At 48.6% G+C, this 22,184-nt stretch overlaps 1 protein-coding gene across 1 annotated transcript in view; it reads left to right on the forward strand.

The window, feature by feature from the left end:
- Window positions 1-21,426, forward strand: part of LOC119958207 (diacylglycerol kinase beta-like) — a 58,988-nt gene extending 37,562 nt beyond the window's left edge. Inside the window, exons 14-20 of the mRNA XM_038786594.1 lie at window positions 3,175-3,332; window positions 10,662-10,726; window positions 12,447-12,537; window positions 12,993-13,176; window positions 15,006-15,126; window positions 15,278-15,338; window positions 19,704-21,426. Coding sequence (XP_038642522.1) covers window positions 3,175-3,332; window positions 10,662-10,726; window positions 12,447-12,537; window positions 12,993-13,176; window positions 15,006-15,126; window positions 15,278-15,338; window positions 19,704-19,778 — 755 coding nt within the window. The 3' untranslated portion in view covers window positions 19,779-21,426. The remainder of the gene's footprint in view (window positions 1-3,174; window positions 3,333-10,661; window positions 10,727-12,446; window positions 12,538-12,992; window positions 13,177-15,005; window positions 15,127-15,277; window positions 15,339-19,703) is intronic.
- Window positions 21,427-22,184: the final 758 nt, after the last annotated feature.

Raw genomic sequence — 22,184 nt, forward strand, 5'->3', positions numbered from 1 at the left:
ACGTGCCTCTCCAGCCGGATGCTGTAGACGTGCCTCTCCAGCGATTCCTTCCCCACTGCGCCAATCAGACCATTCCCAAGCTGCCGTTTCAATGTGTTTTAAGCAGCTCAGATTGCAATGGCTATTCACAGAGAGTCGGCAGGCAGCAGCTAGTCTTGCAAGCTTTCAAATCCGGCAGCCAGAGAAACATTGCAGTAACCCTTGAACCTCTCTGAACTTTGAACCTGAGGTTAGAGCGGCCATCATCAAGTGGCCATGACGACGCCAAATAATCACAGTTTGAAAACTGCCTTTTGCTGTTGTCATGGGAATGTCACTTTAAGAAATGTTTGTCTGCTCAAGTGGCTGCAGTGATGTCAGAGTGTGGGTGGAGCTGAGCTCTGGCTCTTAGTTTCGCTTTGAGGAAAAGCTTGGGTGTCTGTGTTTTTTAGTTTTGTTTTAGCGTTGGAGCTGCAGCCAGCCAAAGAAGGCGTAATTTTGATCTCTCTGCCATCTAAAGACTATCTCTAGATCATTTGGTGAATTCAGAGTGATAACTGCTCTCAGTAGAGAATTTAAATCTGATGTCTTTCTGTAAAAAGGGTTCTTTTTTGTCTTATGGATGTTGCAAGGAAAGATTAAGAGTTACTTAGAGAGTACTGTATTCTTTGGGGGATTTATTGGTGTTGATAGTTGTTAAGATGTTTACTGTGGGTTTATAAAGTGTTAACTGGTTTTATAAATAAAAATTGTTTTAATTTAAAAGTACTGTACCACACCTGCAGAGTGGCCCGTGTGCTCCCCATAACCACAATCTATTAAACGTTGTGGGTCAGGTGAAGTCCATGATGCACTTTGGGGTTCTCTGAATCCTGGCCCATAACACTTGTGTTTCTCAACACTGTTTGTCAAGTGTTTCTGAGATGAATGAAGCTATTTTAGCAGTTTCAAACGTTGCCACAGGAGGGCTCCTGCTTACCCACTCTGCCATCTGATAGTTCAACAACAAATGCCAAAGAAGTCTGCCATTCACTGCACACCTTTTCGTCCAACCCTCGCCCAGCTGGCATGTGCGAGCTTGCCATGTGAGCCGGTCACAGTTGGAAAGTTGTGACCGATCGCAGTGGTTCTCTTAGCTTGAATCTCTGACCCCTGGTATTTGAACTGTCTGCCAAGGGAAACAGGTTCCTCCTGTCTACTCTATCTTTACCCCTCACAATTTTGTACATCTCAATCATGTCACCCCTCAGCCGTCTTTGTCCCAAGGAAAATAACCCTAACCTATCCAATCTCTTCCCCCCCCCCCCCCCAGCTACACTTTTCCAGCCCAGGCAACATTCTTATAAACCTCCTCTGCCCTCTCTCCAGGGCAATAACATCCTTCCTGTAATGTGGTGACCAGAACTGTCCACAATATTCCAGTTGTGGCCTCACCAGTGTTTTATACAATTCCAACATCATAGCCGTACATTTATATTCTATACCTCTGCCAATGAAGGAGAGCATTCCATCTGCTTTCTTCACAACCTTGTCTACTTGAACTGCTGCCTTTAGGGACCTGTGTACCTGTACTCCAAGATCTCTCACTTCATCTACCCCTCTTAGTATATTCCCATTTATTGTGTCCTCCCTATAACTGTTTGACGTCCTCATATACCTCACACTTAGCCGAGTTGAACTCCACCTGCCACTTTATCGCTCACTCCACTAATCCATGTATATCGTTTTAGAGATTATAACTATCCTCTACACAGCCCACCACTCTGCCAATGTTTGTGTCATCTGCAAATATCCCAATCATCCCCACATTCGGGTCCAATTCGTTAACATATAACACAAAGGGTAAGGGTCCTAACTTCGGGCCCTGTGGAACACCACTTGAAACTATCCAATTTCAAGGGCATCCATCAACCATTACCTTTTTGTTTCCTGTTATTAAGCCAACTTTGGATCCAATTGGTCACATTACCCTGTATCCCGCGGGATTTTAGTTTTTTGCCCAGTCTGCCAGGTGGGAGCTTGTCAAATGCCTTGGTAAAATCCATGTAGACAACATCCACTACACTACCCTAATTGATCCTCCTTGTCACTCCCTCAAAGAATTCAATCAAATTTGTACGGCATGACCTTCCCTGAACAAAGCCATGCTGACTATATGAAGTATTTAGCGGGTATGATGCTGGACCTGGACCATATTTTCAGACGGGACCCAAAAGCTGACAGAATTGTAAATGTTATAACCCCCATGGGGAAAACAGTGTCGATCTCCCTGTGGGATTTGTGGAGTTAGAGCTTCCCAGGTATAGCGACGGCCACCCAGCTGGAGCTTGTTAAAGACTACACCTAGAAACCGGCCCAAGCAGGGCCTGGTGTGTTTCGCTCTCTCAGCAAGGACTAGACTGGGAGAGAGTAACTGCCGTGAGCAGAATATTGCACCTAGTTTAATAAATCTTTGTTCCACTACCACCTGGCTTCCTCAAGGTACGAAATATTACAATTGTATTAGGGGCCTCTGTGATTACCAAGAATCTGGTTGAAAAGGGGGCCTTTTTCAAATGTCACGATCTACTCCATACTCTTCTTGCTGACCCTGTACAAACTGCAGCTTGTCCACCATTTTGGCTGCACACAACACGCAGACTCCCACTCTCTCACCACCCTTGTCCTCCATTTTTTTTTTTTTTTTTTCTTTTTTTTTAATTAAGGGGCAATTTAGCATGGCCAATCCACCTACCCTGCACATTTTTGGGTTGTGGGGGCGAAACCCACGCAGACACGGGGAGAATGTGCAAACTCCACACGGACAGTGACCCAGAGCCGGGATCGAACCTGGGACCTCAGCGCCGTGAGGCGGTTGTGCTAACCACTAGGCCACCGTGCTGCCCTCCCTTGTCCTCCATTGATCTGCATTGAGACTCTCCACCCTCCGATGCCTCAAGTTTAAATTCCTCACCCCCTGCCCTATTTCCCCTAACCGTCTCCGGCCCTGCGACATCATTTCCTGCTGACTCATTCTCCACCCTCCCCCCCCCCCACACCGGCCCAGCCACCACCACTGGTACCAGAACGTCAAGCTCTGTGCTTCCTCCCTTCCCAGAATCCTTCACTTCCCCCTCACTCTCTCTTCCTTTGAGAACGATGTTGCCGTATCAGCCCGACGCTGTTCGCCACCTCGTCTCTTGTTGTTTTTTGCAGGTTATGAAGGGGAGAAGCTAACGAAAGTCCTGAAGGACATTGAGGTGGGTTCCCTCGTGCTGCTGGATCGCTGGAGCTTTGAGGTGACTGACTCCGCTCCTGAGAAGGGAGACCCGGTTCCCTACAGCATCATCAACAACTACTTCTCCATTGGGGTGGTAAGTTCCAGAAGATTCCTTTTCATGTTTCAGATGAGTTTATTCTATTTTTTTCTGTTGTGGGTTATTTCTGCTTTATTCGTGCTTGGGAAGCAGGTGGTCATGGGTATGACCTTTCTTGCCCATCCCATGATGCCCTGAGGAAGTGGTTCGTCCGCCATGGTGGGCCCCGACAGGCCACTTCGGAGGACAGATGGATATAAGACTTGCTATGCTCCGGAAACATTCCTCTGATTTTTATGCCAGCATTCAGGAAATCTTTGGCTCGCACCCCCAGACCATCGGAGCTGATGAAGTTCCCTTTCAGCGGAATCACAACTGTTACACAGGGGAACGCAGCATTTGCAAACTGTGGTTGTGCCGTTGCGAATGCAGGTTGAGGGATATGGACGACACAGTCACACAGTGGCTAGCACCGCTGCCTTACAGCACCAGGGTCCCGGGTTCAATTCTGGCCCAGGGAGACTGTCTGTGTGGAGTCTGCATGCTCTCCCCGTGTCTGGGCGGGTTTCCTCCGGGTGCTCCGGTTTCCTCCCACAGTCCAAAGATGTGCAGGTTGGGTGGATTGGCCATGCTAAATTGTCCCTTAGTGTCCAAAAAAAGGTTAGATGGGGTTACTGGGTAATGGGGACAGGGTGGAGGTGTGGGCTTAATTGGGGTGCCTTTTCCAAGGGCCGGTGCAGACTCAATGGGCCGAATGGCCTCCTTCTGCACTGTAAATTCTATGATAAATTGTCCCTTATCAGACCATAAGACCTTGGAGCAGAATTTCTCATCCCCATTCTCCTGCTTTCTCCCCATAACCCCTGATCCCCCTATTAATCAAGAACCTATATATCTCTGTCTTAAAGACACTCAGTGATTTGGCCTCCACAGCCTTCTGCGGCAAAGACGTCCACAGATTCACTACCCTCTGGCTGAAGAAATTCCTCCTCATCTCTGGTTTTAAAGGATCCTCCCTTTAGTCTGAAATGGTGTCCTCTGGTTCTAGTTTTTCCTACAAGTGGAAATATCCTTTCCACGTCCACTCTATCCAGGCCTCACAGTATCCTGTAAGTTTCAATAAGATCCCCCCCCCCCTCATCCTTCTAAACTCCAACGAGTACAGACCCAGAGTCCTCAACCGTTCCTCATATGACAAGTTCTTCATTCCAGGGATCATTCTTGTGAACCTCCTCTGGACCCTTTCCAAGGCCAGCACATCCTTCCTTAGATACGGGGCCCAAAACTGCTCACAATGCTCCAAATGGGGTCTGACCAGAGCCTTATACAGCCTCAGAAGTACATCCCTGCTCTTGTATTATAGCCTTCTCGCCATGAATGTTAACATTGCATTTGCCTTCCTAACTGCCAACTGAACCTGCACATTAACCTTAAGTGAATCGTGAACAAGGACTCCCAAGTCCCTTTGTGCTTCTGATTTCCTAAGCATTTCCCCTTGGGATAACCCCTTGGGTGGATTGACCATGCTAAATTGCCCCTTTGGGGGATTGGCCATGCTAAATTGCTCCATGGGGGATTGGCCATGCTAAATTGCCCCTTTGGGGGATTGTCCATGTTAAATTGCTCCATGGGGGATTGGCCATGCTAAATTGCCCCTTTGGGGGATTGTCCATGTTAAATTGCTCCATGGGGGATTGGCCATGCTAAATAGGAAGGTAGTCACACCTCAGGTAAAAGAAGAAGGTAGATGGGTTACCGTCAGGGGAGGGAGAGGGAACCGGCAGGCAGTGCAGGGATCCCCTGTGGTCGTTCCCCTCTATAACAAGTATACCGTTTTGGATACTGTTGCGGGGGACGACTTACCAGGGGTAAGCAATGGGGCACAGGTCTCTGGCACAGAGTCTGTCCCTGTTGCTCAGAAGGGAAGGGAGAAGAGGAACAGAGCACTTGTCATTGGGGACTCCATAGTTAGAGGAACAGACAGGAGGTTCTGTGGGAACGAAAGAGACTCACGGTTGGTGTGTTGCCTCCCAGGTGCCAGGGTTCGTGATGTCTCTGATCGTGTTTTTGGGATCCTTAAGGGGGAGGGGGAGCAGCCCCAAGTCGTGGTCCACATAGGTACCAACGACATAGGTAGGAAGAGAGATGGGGATTTGAGACAGAAATTCAGGGAGCTAGGGTGGAAGCTGAGAGCTAGAACAAACAGAGTTCTTATCTCTGGGTTGTTACCCGTGCCACGTGCTAGCGAAGTAAGAAATAAGGAGAGAGAGGAGTGGAACACGTGGCAACAGGGATGGTGCAGGAGGGAGGGTTTTGGTTTCCTGGATAATTGGGGCTCATTCTGGGGTAGGTGGGACCTCTACAAACAGGATGGTCTTCACCTGAACCAGAGGGGTACCAATATCCTGGGGGGGGGGGGGAGATTTGCTAGTGCTCTTCGGGGGGGTTTAAACTAATTCAGCAGGGGGATGGGAACCTAAATTGTAGTCCCAGTGTACAGGATGTTGAGAGTAGTGAGGTCAGGGATAGGGTTAAAAGTTCGAAAGAGGGCACCGGCAAGCAAGACGCTGGTTTGAAGTGTGTCTACTTCAACGCCAGGAGCATCCGGAATAAGGTGGGTGAGCTTGCAGCATGGGTTGGTACCTGGGATCTCGATGTTGTGGCGATTTCGGAGACATGGGTAGAGCAGGGACAGGAATGGTTGTTGCAGGTTCCAGGATTTAGATGTTTCTGTAAGAACAGAGAAGATGGTAAAAGAGGGGGGGGGTGTGGCATTGTTAATCAAGGAAAGTATTACGGCGGTAGAAAGGACGCTTGAGGACTCGTCTACTGAGGTAGTATGGGCCGAGGTTAGGAACAGTAGAGGAGAGGTCACCCTGTTGGGAGTTGTCTATAGACCTCCGAATAGTTCCAGAGATGTAGAGGAAAGGATTGCAAAGATGATTCTTGACAGGAGCGAGAGTAACAGGGTAGTTGTTATGGGGGGACTTTAACTTTCCAAATATTGACTGGAAATACTATAGTTCGAGTACTATAGATGGGTCAGTTTTTGTGCAGTGTGTGCAGGAGGGTTTTCTGACACAGTATGTAGACAGGCCAACAAGGGGCGAGGCCACATTGGATTCGGTACTGGGTAATGAACCCGGCCAGGTGTTAGATTTAGATGTAGGTGAGCACTTTGGTGATAGTGATCACAACTCGGTTATGTTTACTTTAGCAATGGGCAGGGATAGGTATATACCGCAAGGCAAGAATTATAGCTGGAGGAAAGGCAATTATGATGCTATTCGGCAAGATTTAGGATGTATAGGATGGGGAAGGAAACTGCAGGGGATGGGTACAATCGAAATGTGGAGCTTTTTCAAGGAACAGCTACTGCGTGTCCTTGATAAGTATGTACCTGTCAGGCAGGGAGGAAGTTGTCGAGCAAGGGAACCGTGGTTTACTAAGGAAGTTGAAGCACTTGTCAAGAGGAAGAAGAAGGCTTATGTTAGGATGAGACATGAAGACTCAGTTAGGGCACTTGAGAGTTACAAGTTAGCCAGGAAGGACCTAAAGGGAGAGTTAAGAAGAGCGAGGAGAGGACACGAAAAGTCGTTGGCGGATAGGATCAAGGAAAACCCTAAGGCTTTCTATAGGTATATCAGGAACAAAAGAATGACTAGAGTAAGATTAGGGCCAATCAAGGATAGTAGTGGAAAGTTGTGTGTGGAATCGGAGGAGATAGGGGAAGCATTAAATGGATATTTTTCGTCAGTGTTTACACTGGAGAAAGACAATGTTGTCGAGGAGAACACTCGGGTTCAGTCGACCAGGCTAGATGGAATTGAGGTTCAAAAGGAGGAGGTGTTAGCAATTTTAGAAAATGTCAAATAGATAAGTCCCCTGGGCCAGATGGGATTTATCCTAGGATTCTCTGGGAAGCCAGGGAGGAGATTGCAGAGCCTTTGTCCTTGATCTTTATGTCGTCTTTGTCGACAGGAATAGTGCCGGAAGACTGGAGGATAGCAAATGTTGTCCCCTTGTTCAAGAAGGGGAGTAGAGACAACCCTGGTAATTATAGACCTGTGAGCCTTACTTCGGTTGTGGGTAAAATGTTGGAAAAGGTTATAAGAGATAGGGTTTATAATCATCTTGAAAAGAACAAGTTGATTAGCGATACTCAACACGGTTTTGTGAAGGGTAGGTCATGCCTCACAAACCTTTATTGAGTTTTTTGAGAAGGTGACCAAACAGGTGGATCAGGGTAAAGCTATTGATGTGGTGTATATGGATTTCAGTAAGGCGTTTGATAAGGTTCCCCACGGTAGGCTATTGCAGAAAATAAGGAAGTATGGAATTGAAGGTGATTTAGCGGTTTGGATCAGTAATTGGCTAGCTGAAAGAAGACAGAGGGTGGTGGTTGATGGCAAATGTTCATCCTGGAGTTCAGTTACTAGTGGTGTACCGCAAGGATCTGTTTTGGGGCCACTGCTGTTTGTCATTTTTATAAATGACCTGGAAGAGGGTGTAGAAGGATGGGTTAGTAAATTTGCAGATGACACGAAGGTCGGTGGAGTTGTGGATAGTGTTGAAGGATGTTATAGGATACAGAGGGACATAGATAAGCTGCAGAGCTGGGCTGAGAGGTGGCAGATGAAGTTTAATGCGGAAAAGTGTGAGGTGGTTCACTTTGGAAGGAGTAACAGGAATGCAGAGTACTGGGCTAATGGCAAGATTCTTGGTAGTGTAGATGAACAGAGAGATCTCAGCATCCAGGTACATAAATCCCTGAAAGTTGCCAGCTAGGTTAATAGGGCCGTTAAGAAGGCATATGGTGTGCTAGCCTTTATAAGCAGGGGGATTGAGTTTCGGAACCACAAGGTCATGCTGCAGCTGTACATAACTCTGGTGCGGCCGCACCTGGAGTACTGCGTGCAGTTCTGGTCACCACATTATAGGAAGGATGTGGAAGCTTTGGAAAGGGTTCAGAGGAGATTTACTAGGATGTTGCCTGGTATGGAGGGAAGGTCTTACGAGGAAAGGCTCAGGGAATTGAGGTTGTTTTCGTTAGAGAGGAGAAGGCTGAGAGGTGACTTAATAGAGACATATAAGATAGTCAGAGGGTTAGATAGGGTGGACAGTGAGAGTCTTTTTCCTCGGATGGTGATGACCAACATGAGGGGTGATAGATATAGGACAGATGTCAGAGGCAGTTTCTTTACTCAGAGAGTAGTAGGGGTGTGGAACGCCCTGCCTGCAACAGTAGTAGACTCGCCAACTTTAAGGGCATTTAAGTGGTCACTGGATAGACATATGGATGAAAATGGAATAGTGTAGGTCAGATAGGCTTCAGATGGTTTCACAGGTCGGCGCAACATCGAGGGCCGAAGGGCCCGTACTGCGCTGTAGTGTTCTATGTTCTATGTTCTAAATTGCTCCATGGGGGATTGGCCATGCTAAATTGCTCCATGGTGGATTGGCCATGCTAAATTGCTCCATGGGGGATTGGCCATGCTAAATTGCTCCATGGGGGATTGGCCATGCTAAATTGCCCCTTTGGGGGATTGGCCATGCTAAATTGCTCCATGGGGGATTGTCCATGCTAAATTGCTCCATGGGGGATTGGCCATGCTAAATTGCTCCATGGGGGATTGGCCATGCTAAATTGCCCCTTTGGGGGATTGGCCATGCTAAATTGCTCCATGGGGGATTGGCCATGCTAAATTGCCCCTTTGGGGGATTGGCCATGCTAAATTGCCTCCTAGTGTCTGAAGGTTAGGTGGGGTTACAGGGTAGGGTGGGGAATTGGCCCTAAGTAGGGTGCTGTTTCAGAGGGTCGGTGCAGACTCAATGGGCCGAATGGCCCCCTTTTGCACTGTTGGGATTCTATGATAGCTGTTGGAGACTGTTCTTCAAATCACAGGATTCTTTATATCTTAACGAACACGCCGATGGGTTTACCATCTGATGTGAAAGGGTAGACATCAGGCAGTACAGTGTCCCTCAATACCACACGCTGTTCTCATTCCAGACTGTGTTGTTTAGACTCTGGGGTGGGCTCTCAACTCATGACGTTTTCCCTCGGAGGCAAGCGTGCTTTACTCACTGGGCCAAGCTGATGTCCAGAAGGAGTGACAATGAAACCGAGATAGATCCTGAGAGAGAAGAGTAAGAACTGAGGTGTTGGTCAAGGTCGTCAGGATTATTTTTTTATCATTTGCTCTTGGGCCATGAGCAGCATTGGATTTATTACCCATTCCTAATTGCCCCTCCAGAAGGTGGTGGGTGAGCTGCCTCCTTGAACCGCTGCAGTCCACGGGGTGTAGGTACACCCACTGTGCTGTTAGGGAGGGAGTGCCAGGATGTTGCCTCAAAGCTTTGACAAAGGGTCATCTGGACTCGAAACGTTAGCTCTTTTCTCTCCCTACAGACGCTGCCAAACCTGCTGAGATTTTCCAGCATTTTCTCTTTGGTTTCAGATTCCAGCATCTGCAGTAATTTGCTTTTACCCTGCACATCTTTTTGGGTTGTGGGGGCGAGACCCACACAGACACGGGGAGAATGTGCAAACTCCACACGGACCGTGACCCAGAGCCGGGATTGAACCTGGGACCTCAGTGCCGTGAGACTGCAGTGCTAACCACTGCGCCACCGTGTCGCCCACAGCCACATATTTGTGTGGCTGGGTCCAGTTCAGTTTCTGATCAATGGTAACCCCCAGGATGTTGATGGTGGGGGATTCAGCGATGGTAATGTCAGTGAATGTCAAGGGGGCGGTGGTTAGACCTTCTCTTGTAGGAGATGGTCATTGCCTGGCACTTGTGTGGCACAAATGTAACTTGCCACTTGCCAGCCCAGCCTGGATATTGTTCATTTGAACATGGACTGCTTCATTATCTGAGCAGTCACAAATGGTGCTGAACATTGTGCAGTCATCCGCAAACATCCCCACTTCTGACCTTATGATGGAAGGAAGGTCATTGATGAAGCAGCTGAAGATGGTTGGGCCGAGGACACTACCCTGAGGAACTCCTGCAGTGATGTCCTGGAGCTGAGATGATTGACCTCCAATCACCACAACCATCTTCCTTTGTGCCGGGTATGACTCCAACCAGCGGAGAGTTTCCCCCTGATTCCCATTGACTTCAGTTTAGCTCGGGCTCCTTGATGCCACACTCGGTCAAATGCTGCCTTGATGTCAATGGCAGTCGCTCTCACCTCTGGCCTTCAGCTCTTCTGTCCATGTTTGAACCAAGGCTGTAATGAGGTCAGGAGCTGAGTGACCCTGGTGGAACCCAGGTTAGTTGAATGTGCATTTATGGCCTTGTTTGTAAGGTCCTCCTTGTGAAATGGAGGTAGCAGGGGACTGGGTTTGGATTGCTAACATCTTTTTTGTACTTAAAGGATGCATCAATTGCTCATCGATTTCATGTAATGAGAGAGAAGTATCCGGAAAAATTCAACAGCAGGTTCGTCAAATTTTCGATAGAATAATAATCTTTATTAGTGTCACAAGTAGGCTTACATTAACACTGCAATGAAGTTACTGTGAAAAGCCCCTAGTCACCACATTCTGCCCTGTTCGGGTCACAGAGGGAGAATTCAGAATGTCCAATTCACCCAACAGCACGTCTTTCGGGACTTGTGGGAGGAAACCGGAGCACCCAGAGGAAAGCCACGCAGACACGAGGAGAACGTGCAGACTCCACACAGACAGTGACCCAGCTGAGAATCGAACCTGGGACCCTGACACTGTGAAGCAACAGTGCTAACCATGGGGTGCTGCTGTGCCGCATGTGTACAGTGGGTTGAATCTTTAGTGCCAGCTATACACCACTGGGCTGGTATTACTCCCCCCTAATTGCCCTCGAACTTGCTTTGTGAGGCCGTTTCAGAGGGCATTTTATTTTCGAGCGCCAACCACATTGCTGTGGGTCTGGAGTCACATGTAGGCCAGACCGGGTAAGGACGGCAGATTTCCTTCCCTGAAGGACATTCGTGAACCAGATGGGTTTTTACAACAATCGACAGTGGGGGGGGGGATTATAGGGTTGGAGATTTATTTTTTTATGAAATTCAAATTTGACTGTCGACCGTGGTGAGATTCGAACGAGGAACCCCAGAGCATTGCTCCAGCTTTTGTGGTTTACCAGATCAGTGGCCTGACCCCTATTTTGAGGTTGATCGGTCTTGATTGCCCCCCGTTTCCCTGGTAGCAGTTAATCAATGTGTCACAGGAGTTAAAATATCATTGAGTACTTCTATAATATAACACAGTGCTTGTCGAATTGACGGTATCTGCTATGTGAACTCTGAACTTTTAGGAAGCACCCTCTTGTGACATTTTTGCATAGAATTGACTCGGGTTAGGCTGGGAGAGGCTGGTAAGATCTGGATAATTCTAACATATGGACATGTGTACATACAAATCGAGAACATGAGTAGACTAGGACGTACCCCAGAACTGGTTTTGCGTCATGTTTCCCTCGGTGACTGTAGTAACGCTCCCGAGTACCACAGGGACAACCCGATTGATGTCCCCATGGGGCTTATAGAATACAAGCTCCCCCCTCCCCGCTGTGGGGTGAAGGCCCATTCGCTGGGGCTCGTAGAAATCACCTCATTAAACCGGCCTAGACCGGGACTGACATGATGGGTAGTCCCGGTTGGGACCTGTGTGCTGTCTGTCGCATCACAGCCTTTTCTTTTGGCAGAAAATAAATTGGATTTACCTTCTCGAGTTTCCCGAGCGTATATCGTGACGTAGTGGAAGGTTTCTCAGGCTATGAACATTCTGACAGGCCTTCACCGCCTCCGTGGCCGTCACCGCCTCCATGGTTGTAACTATCTTTCTATTGGCTAAGATGGCTGCTACAGCCCTCCGCCACGAGTATTCCCAGGACATCAATCCAGAGTCACAGCTCCCGTCTCCACTCACAGAGATCATGTGGGGTAGAGTTTGAAGACCGCCCCTTCTGACTCTGAGACAGGGATGTTCGCCCGACGCTGTGCATTGAAGCACCAACTGGCCAGGCGATTTCCCTCCCTTTTACTCACAAACTCATCCCCTCAAAAGAAATGCCCACAAAGAAATAGCATCTCGGTCACAAAAGAATACCCAGTCGCTGTACGTTTATGAAATCGTGCCTGCAAAGCTGATCCAAAACTGTTGTTTTCTCTTTTTGAAAGGATGAAGAATAAGCTGTGGTATTTTGAGTTTGCGACCTCTGAAACGGTCTCTGCTACGTGTAAGAACCTGCAGGAGGTTTTGGAGATAGAAGTGAGTGAGATCGATCCTGTCCAGCACCGCCTGAATGTTGCTGCTGGTTTAGCTGGTTAGGAAGGGTTGGGGGTCCCAGGCCTAAACGTCTATTGGTATAATTTCTACTCTTGACTCCATAATCTGGTTTGTTTGGCCTTCTTGGCAGGGGGGAGGAGAATGGGCCCCGAGTGTTTCTGGGGATGGCAGTGCCGATCTGACTGCCAACAATTAAAAAAAAAAAATACTACAGTTTTCTGCGGGATATTTGGAGCGGCCTCCAGCAACCCTTTGTCGAGATTGGGAACTAGTCGGGTAATGTCTGACTGAAAATTGCATCGGGTAGGCCTTGGGCCCACTCTTGCTTCAGATGAGAAGTGGCCATTCAACAGTTGCAGATGCTCCCCACCCCCCGACCTCGGGACCTTTTGTAATGGAGATAAGGGGCTGATCTTTGATTTCTTTTCTTTTCGCAGTGCTGCGGGAGCCTCTTAGACCTGAGCAATCTATCCCTGGAGGGGATCGCCATCCTCAACATTCCCAGCATGCACGGGGGTTCAAACCTATGGGGTGAAAACAAGAAAGGAGAGAACAAGGCCCTGCTAAACAAAACCTATGCGGCAATAACTGACTCCGAGGCCCTCAAATCGTGCACACAAGGTGGGTAACCATGGCAACCTGGATCTTGCACTATGTTTAAAATGTTAAAGGGATTTAATGGAGCTGATACAAAGAAACAAAAATATTTTAGCCTTGGACTGAGTGCAAAGTCGGTTTAAAAGGAATGATATCTAGATTACACGGGTTAAGTTATAACGATCGATTATACAAATTAGACCTGTTTTTCTAGAATCTCAAAGGTTAAGGGTCATCTGATTGAAGTATTGAAGATATTAACAGGAAAAGACAGGGCAGATAAAGATAAACTGTTGACGATTTAAAAATTGGGTTGAGGCCGTTCAGGAGAGATGTTAGGAAGCACTTATTCACTCGGAGGGTGGGAGAGGTTTAGAATTCTCCCCCTCAAACAGCAGCTGAAGCTGGAACAGTTGTTAATGTTAAATCTGAGATGGGTGGATGATATACCTTCAATTCACCGTGAGGCAGAGAGAGCGAGTGAACAGAAGGCTTTATTAGTCATGAACTTGCCTAGCCAGAGTCAGTAGTACAGATGAATGCCGCCCACAAGAGGCCGGCTTATATATGGCCCCAGTGTGGGCGGAGCCAGTGGCGGAGCCATACCGGGGTTACAGTACAGTACCTGGAAACAGTTCATATCACCACTTCCAGGTCATAGGTCACAGGTTACAGTATCATGCATGCATTATGGTGCATACATTCACCACAGTGGATTTTTGTTCAGCAAACCCTGTCCACCATCTACATGGCACAAGTCAGGGCGGCACTGTAGCACAGTGGTTAGCACTGTTGCCTCACAGCTCCAGGGTCCTAGATTTGATTCCAGGCTTGGGTAACTGTCTGTGTGGTGTCCGCGTTCTCCCCATGTCTGTGTGGGTTTCCTCCGGGTGCTCCGGTTTCCTCCTACAGTCCAAAGACATGCAGGTTAGGCAATTTGGACATTCGGAATTCTCCCTCTGTGTACCCGAACAGAGTTTTCAGGGACGGGCTTGCAAGCCTCTTTGGTCAGGTAACCATACCAAGGCACATGAAACAAAGGTGGGTCAATGGAGTTGGGGTGCCAATCAACCATGTTCTCATTGAATGGCAGAGCAGGCTCGATTAATTGAATAGCTTCATGTTGCTCCGACAAAGGGCATTGGCATTCCTTGCCATACGTGCCAGACTGAATCAGTCTGTTATGCAGCACTTTGTCAAATGCCTTCTGGAAGTCTAGGTACACCACATCCACAGGTTCCCCATTATCCACCTTGATGGTTACGCCCTCAAAAGATCTCAAGCAAGTTTGTCAAGCATGACGTACCCTTCATAAAGCCATGCTGACAATGGTGGATTGAGCATTGCCTTTCCAAAAGTTCAGTCATCTCCTCAATGATTGATTCCAGCAACTTCCCCACCACAGAGGTCAAGCTCACCAGTTTATAGTTTCCGACATTTTATCTCCCTTTTTGAATAGGGGCGTCACATTGGCGTGTTTCCAATCCACTGGGACCCTTCCAGAATCCAGGGAATTCTGAAATACCATAACCAATGCATCCACTATCTCTGCTGCCACCTCCTTTAGTACCCGAGGGTGCAGGCAATCAGGTCCCAGAGATTAATTTCGCCTGGAGACTTATCCCGGCAACGTTTGTCGAGGTCATGTGTGGTCAGTTGTTACATGTCACGTGGTCAGAACATTGTATTGTCAATCGTCCAGGACTGCCTTCACCACGAGTTGGCGACCAGCTATCGCCCTCCAGATTATCCACTCCGAAATGTCACGGCAGTTGTATAAGTTTCGAGGTTTAATGTTCCGAAGGGATTTGTTTGATCCTGGTAAAAGATTGTTGCAATATGTTTCTTTGCAGAGTTGAGTGATAAACTATTGGAAGTGGTGGGGCTGGAAGGAGTGATTGAAATGGGACAGATTTACGCAGGATTGAAGAATGCAGGGAAACGATTGGCCCAATGCTCTGACCTCATTATCAGGTAACAGAAATGGGGAGTGACTGAAGACAAATGGCCGCCATGTTAAATGGAACTAAAAGACACATTCAACCGTGACTCGAGTTTCTTTTGTACATTGGTCCAGGAGCCTCCCCAACGCTCACACATTTCCATCATTTTGCTTCCCCCTCAGGACAAAGCGATTGCTGCCAATGCAGATTGACGGAGAGCCATGGCTGCAGCCACCCTGTACGGTAAGTCACAGTTCAGGAGACCACCGCAGGAGGACATGTCCCAGTTACAAATTCTACAGTAAGCCATGGTGTAGACCAGAGCAAGGAGTGATGGCACGAGGAAATGTTCCACTGGCAGATGATAGGTCCTGTTCCACTGGCAGATGATAGGTCCTGTTCCACTGGCAGATGATTAGGTCCAGTTTCACTGGCAGATGATTGGGTCGTGTTCCACTCGCAGATGATTGGGTCCCATTTCACTGGCAGATGATTAGGTCCAGATGATTGGGTGTGTTCCACTGGCAGATGATTAGGTCCTGTTCCACTGGCGGATGGTTAGGCCGTGTTCCACTGGCGGATGGTTAGGCCGTGTTCCACTGGCGGATGGTTAGGCCGTGTTCCACTGGCGGATGGTTAGGCCGTGTTCCACTGGCGGATGGTTAGGCCGTGTTCCACTGGCGGATGGTTAGGCCGTGTTCCACTGGCGGATGGTTAGGCCGTGTTCCACTGGCGGATGGTTAGGCCGTGTTCCACTGGCGGATGGTTAGGCCGTGTTCCACTGGCAGATGATTGGGTGCTGTTCCACTGGCGGATGGTTAGGTTGTGTTCCACTGGCGGATGGTTAGGTTGTGTTCCACTGGCGGATGGTTAGGTTGTGTTCCACTGGCGGATGGTTAGGTTGTGTTCCACTGGCGGATGGTTAGGTTGTGTTCCACTGGCGGATGGTTAGGTTGTGTTCCACTGGCGGATGGTTAGGTTGTGTTCCACTGGCGGATGGTTACGTCCCGTTTCACTGGCAGATGATTGGGTCCTGTTCCACTGGCAGATGGTTAGGTCCCATTTCACTGGCAGATGACTGGGTCCTGTTCCACTGGCAGATGGTTAGGTCCTGGTCCAGTGGCAGATAGTTAGGTTGTGTTCCACTGGTGGATGGTTAGGTTGTGTTCCACTGGTGGATGGTTACGTCCCGTTTCACTGGCAGATGGTTAGGCCGTGTTCCACTGGCGGATGGTTAGGCCGTGTTCCACTGGCAGATGATTGGGTCCTGTTCCACTGGCGGATGGTTAGGCCGTGTTCCACTGGCGGATGATTAGGCCGTGTTCCACTGGCGGATGGTTAGGTTGTGTTCCACTGGCGGATGGTTAGGCCGTGTTCCACTGGCGGATGGTTAGGTTGTGTTCCACTGGCGGATGATTAGGTTGTGTTCCACTGGCGGATGGTTAGGTTGTGTTCCACTGGCGGATGGTTAGGTTGTGTTCCACTGGTGGATGGTTAGGTTGTGTTCCACTGGCGGATGGTTAGGTCCCGTTCCACTGGCAGATGGTTAGGTTGTGTTCCACTGGCGGATGATTAGGTCCTGTTCCACTGGCGGATGGTTAGGTTGTGTTCCACTGGCGGATGGTTAGGTTGTGTTCCACTGGCAGATGGTTAGGTTGTGTTCCACTGGCAGATGGTTAGGTCCAGTTCCACTGGCGGATGGTTAGGTCCAGTTCCACTGGCGGATGGTTAGGTCCTGTTCCACTGGCAGATGATTGGGTCGTGTTCCACTGGCGGATGATTGGGTCCTTGTCCAGTGGCAGATAGTTAGGTTGTGTTCCACTGGCAGATCATTGGGTCCTGTTCCACTGGCGGATGGTTAGGTTGTGTTCCACTGGCGGATGATTAGGTTGTGTTCCACTGGCGGATGGTTAGGTTGTGTTCCACTGGCGGATGATTAGGTTGTGTTCCACTGGCGGATGATTAGGTTGTGTTCCACTGGCGGATGATTAGGTTGTGTTCCACTGGCGGATGGTTAGGTCCCGTTTCACTGGCGGATGGTTAGGTTGTGTTCCACTGGCGGATGATTAGGTTGTGTTCCACTGGCGGATGGTTAGGTTGTGTTCCACTGGCGGATGGTTAGGTTGTGTTCCACTGGCGGATGGTTAGGTCCAGTTCCACTGGTGGATGATTGGGTCGTGTTCCACTGGCAGATGATTGGGTCGTGTTCCACTGGCGGATGATTGGGTCCTGGTCCAGTGGCAGATGGTTAGGTTGTTTTCCACTGGTGGATGGTTAGGTTGTGTTCCACTGGCAGATGGTTAGGTTGTGTTCCACTGGCGGATGGTTAGGTCCAGTTCCACTGGTGGATGATTGGGTCGTGTTCCACTGGCAGATGATTGGGTCGTGTTCCACTGGCGGATGATTGGGTCCTGGTCCAGTGGCAGATAGTTAGGTTGTTTTCCACTGGTGGATGATTGGGTCGTGTTCCACTGGCAGATGATTGGGTCGTGTTCCACTGGCAGATGATTGGGTCCTGTTCCACTGGCAGATGGTTAGGTTGTTTTCCACTGGTGGATGGTTAGATCCTGTTCCACTGGCGGATGATTGGGTCCTGTTCCACTGGCGGATGGTTAGGTTGTGTTCCACTGGCGGATGGTTAGATCCTGTTCCACTGGCGGATGATTGGGTCCTGTTCCACTGGCGGATGATTGGGTCCTGTTCCACTGGCGGATGATTGGGTCCTGTTCCACTGGCGGATGATTGGGTGTGTTCCACTGGCAGATAATTTGGTACTGTTCCACTGGGATAGACAATGTCCCAGACACCACTATCACCATCGCTGGATACGTCCTGTCTCACCGGCAGGACAGAGCCAGCAGAGGTGGCGGACAGCACAGTGGGATACAGTCAGGAGGGAGTTGCCCTGGGAGTCCTCAACATCGACTCTGGACCCCGTAAAGTCTCATGGCTTCAGGTTATACATGGGCAAGGAAACCGCCTGCTGATTCCCACGTACCGGCCACCATCAGCTGATGAATCAGTACTCCTCCATGTTACACACCACTTGGAGGAAGCACTGAGGGTGGCAAGGGCACAGAACATACTCTGGGTGGGGGGCTTCAATGTCCATCACCAAGGGTGGTCAGTAGTAACACCACAGACCGAGCTGGCCGGGTCCTAAAGGACATCGCTGCTAGACTGGGACTGCAGCAGGTGGTGAGGGAACCAACAAGAGGGAAAAACATACTTGACCTCATCCTCACCAACCTGCCTGCTGCAGATGCATCTGTCCATGACAGTATCGGTAGGAGTGACCACCGCACAGTCCTTGTGGAGACAAAGTCCCATCTTCACATTGAGGATACCCTCCATCGTGTTGTGTGACATTACCACCGTGCTAAATGGGATAGACTTCAAACAGATTTAGCAACTCAAGATTGGGCATCCATGAGGCGCTGTGGGCCATCAGCAGCAGCAGAATTCTATTCAACCATAATCTATAACCTCACGGCCCAGCATATCCCCCACTCTACCATTACCACCAAGCCAGGGGGTCAACCCTGGTTCAATGAAGAGTGCAGGAGAGCACGCCAGGAGCAACACCAGGCATACTGAAAAATGGGGTGTCAACCTAGTGAAGCTACAACACAGGACTGTTTGTGTGTCCAACAGCATAAGCAGCAAGTAATAGACAGAGCTCAGCAATTCCACAACGAACAGATCAGATCCAAGTTCTGGAGTCCAGCCGTGAATGGTGGTGGCCAATTAAACAACTCACTGGAGGAGGAAGCTCCACAAATATCCCCATCCTCAATGATGGAGGAGCCCAGCACATCTGTGCAAAAGACAAGGCTGAGGCATTCGCAACAATCTTCAGCCAGAAGTGCTGAGTGGATGATCCATCTCGGTCTCCTCCGGAGGTCCCAGCATCACAGATGTCAGTCTTCAGCCAATACGATTCATTCCACGTGATATCTAGAAACGGCTGAAGGCACTGGATACTGCAAAGGCTATGGGCCCTGACAATATCCCAGCAATAGTACTGAAGACTTGTGCTCCAGAACTTGCCACACCCCTAGCCAAGCTGTTCCAGTGCAGCTACAACACTGGCATCTACCCAGCAATGTGGGAAATTGCCCAGGTGTGTCCTGTACACTAGAAACAGGACAAATCCAACCCAGCCAGTTACACCCCTATCAGTCTACTCTCCATCATCAGCACAGTGATGGAAGGAGTCATCAACAGGGCTATCAAGCAGCACTTACTCAGCAATAACCTGCTCACGGACTCTCTTGGGTCACTGTCTGTGTGGAGTCTGCACGTTCTCCCCGTGTCTGCGTGGGTTTCCTCCGGGCGCTCCTGTTTCCTCCCACAGCCCAAAGATGTGTAGGTTAGGTGGATTGGCCGTGCTAAATTGTCCCTTAGCATCCAAACGTTAGGTGGGGTTATTGAGTTACGGGGATAAGGTGGGGCATGTGTTGAGATGGGATGCTCTTTCAGAGGGTCGGTGCAGACTCGATGGGTAGAATGGCCTCCTTCTACACTGCAATGATTCTCTGATCTTTCGGTTTCTGCACCATACAAATAACAAGTGTTGGATTTTCTCTTGTCCTGTCTCGCCTCCAGATTCAGATAACTCACAAAAACCAATCGCCAATGCTGATGGGCCCATCCACAAAATCGACTGGATCCAAAAAGTGAGGTTGCCAAGACCGCCGCTTCAGTCCGATTCGGCAAACGGTTCAACCAGCTCATCGTGTTGGACTCTTCGAATTATGGGGATTCCTCAATGCGTTCAAATCGAAGATATTCTTCCAAATTCGCCAAAACGTTTCTGTCTGTTGGACCCTTGTGTACGCGGTTTCTTGGGGGGGGGGGGGGATGCTCTTTGACATGTGACCCCCCCCCTCTTAATCTTCCAGGTTCTTCAACATGTCTCTCCCTTTCCTGGTTACACAATTTGGTTCAACAGACGCTTCAGCATGCAAGTACAGCTCCTTCAAACTATCCAAATTCAAGAAAACATTATGATATGCTTATTGTTCTGACACTACTATTGTGACCCTGGGGCTGACGCTGAAAAATTGCCAAAGTATCTTTGAGGAATGAGCTTGCATGCTTTTGGGTCAATTAACTATTAGCATGTTCACCGAAAGCTTCCATTTAACTGACAGGGCGTAATATCTTCTCGCTAACTGTGAGGAGACTTTACTTCAATGTTCCTTTAGGAAGGTGTCTAAAACACTGACCAGCGATTCAATATTCATTCAATAAATGCATACTACCTTCAAGAAATGCAAATGTCCACATGAGAACCATGGATCACTTGTAAGATTTGCACCATAGCCATCTCAGTAATTCAAACTCCTGCAACTCCACAGAAATTGGAGTCTTCAGTATTAGACTCTTGTGATCAGATCGTCTGGAAGTACGGCAGGTTTGCCTGATGGATCCTGGGCAGATTGTATCAAATATAAGCTGTGGAAAGTCAAGTAATTGGAAACTTTTCATGGTCAAATCTTCTATTCACTGTATAGATCAGCTCTGTATGCATGAGAACAGAATGGAACTTGATGAACTGGAATTATTCACAGGGGAGTGAATGCAAAGTCCCATCAGAATTTATTGTACATAGGTCAATGAGAGGTGGATGTGGAAATCATTTTATCACCAAATGAAATTAGTAACTATCTATTTAATTGGGATTAATATATAATATAATAATGGGAGTGATGGTGAAAGAGTTTAATTCACTGGAGTAAAAGGGAATTAACAATTTGTTTGCTTTCAGTGCTTGAAATAAAGCTTTGCTTGGTAATCGAGTTAATCGGAATAAGCCAAATTTAAAATAGACAGCCTCTCTTAAGGGTCAAAGGTGAAGGAACATTTTGATGCTCTCCTGAAGGCATTGAATGCATTTCAGGATTTCTGATCATTCCTTTCTGTCTGGTTTTATTTCTTAGTCGTGGGCGTAAAATCAAGTTGGGAAGGTTTCAGAGACGAGGTGTTATCGACAAGAGGGAAGGTTAACTCTCGAGACTGGGACGCGATGAGGTCAGGGGGAGGGAGATGATATTCTGGTCAACCCCGACCTTCCAGATAGGTCCAGGTACCCATTCACACTGTTGGAACCTACCCACCTTGGCATCAGCTGAAATCCCACACACACGCGCGCGCACACTGTTGAGTTGTGGGAAAGTGGGGTAATTGCCGATAAGTAGCTCATTGTATTTTCTCTGTATATTGGGGGTATGTGGATTACGGAGTTGTATACAGGCGCATCATCTCCTCTTCCATTGTAACATTTTGTATTTAATAAGAGAAAATAAATGCTTCACATTCAGCAATTTCTTTTTGTCCCACGTTAATTCTTCGACCTCCCTGAAATGCCTCACATCTACCCGAACAGGCAAGCCCCAGGAAGTAGCCACCAGGAGATATCAAATCGACTGTCCTGGGTGGGGTTGGGGGTAATTCGCCCTCTTCGATCCTCTTCACCCACCTGGTAATCCTCCCCCAGTGAAAGAGATACAATGGAATAGAAGGTCTGTGTGCTCTCGGTCAGGCATGTCATATGAGAACCAACAGAGGGCAGCAGTTACCCAAGACTGGTACCACACATGGCAGAGATCGGCTGCTTTTTCCATTTCTTCAGCAGAACGATAATCTCTCCGATCACTGACTATTTGTCGTCTCGTCCACATTCATCAGAAACGGTGCCTGCCGTTTTCATGGATGACCGGGGGTGTCGAACAAACATTTTCTATTCCCTGCTGCCCCAAGCCACAGGGGAGAGTTGGAAACGTGACTCTAAACGAGCAGCTACCTACACGTTTCTTTAACACACTGAGAGAAATGAACTCTTCCACCTCAATGAGCAGGAACACACCGAGCTCCGACTCTCTGAACCAGGCACTCGCCTCTGACAAAATGAGAATCCCTACAGTGCCACTCGGCCCATCGAGTCTAGACCAACCCTCCGAAAGAGCACTCAACCTCGGCCCACTTCCCCAACCCTAACCCACCTAACCTGTACATCTTTGGACACTAAGGGACAATTTAGCACGGCCAATCCACCTAACCTGTACATCTTGGGACACTAAGGGA

This window comes from Scyliorhinus canicula, chromosome 28, assembly GCF_902713615.1.
Source record: "Scyliorhinus canicula chromosome 28, sScyCan1.1, whole genome shotgun sequence".
Classification (NCBI taxonomy): domain Eukaryota; kingdom Metazoa; phylum Chordata; class Chondrichthyes; order Carcharhiniformes; family Scyliorhinidae; genus Scyliorhinus; species Scyliorhinus canicula.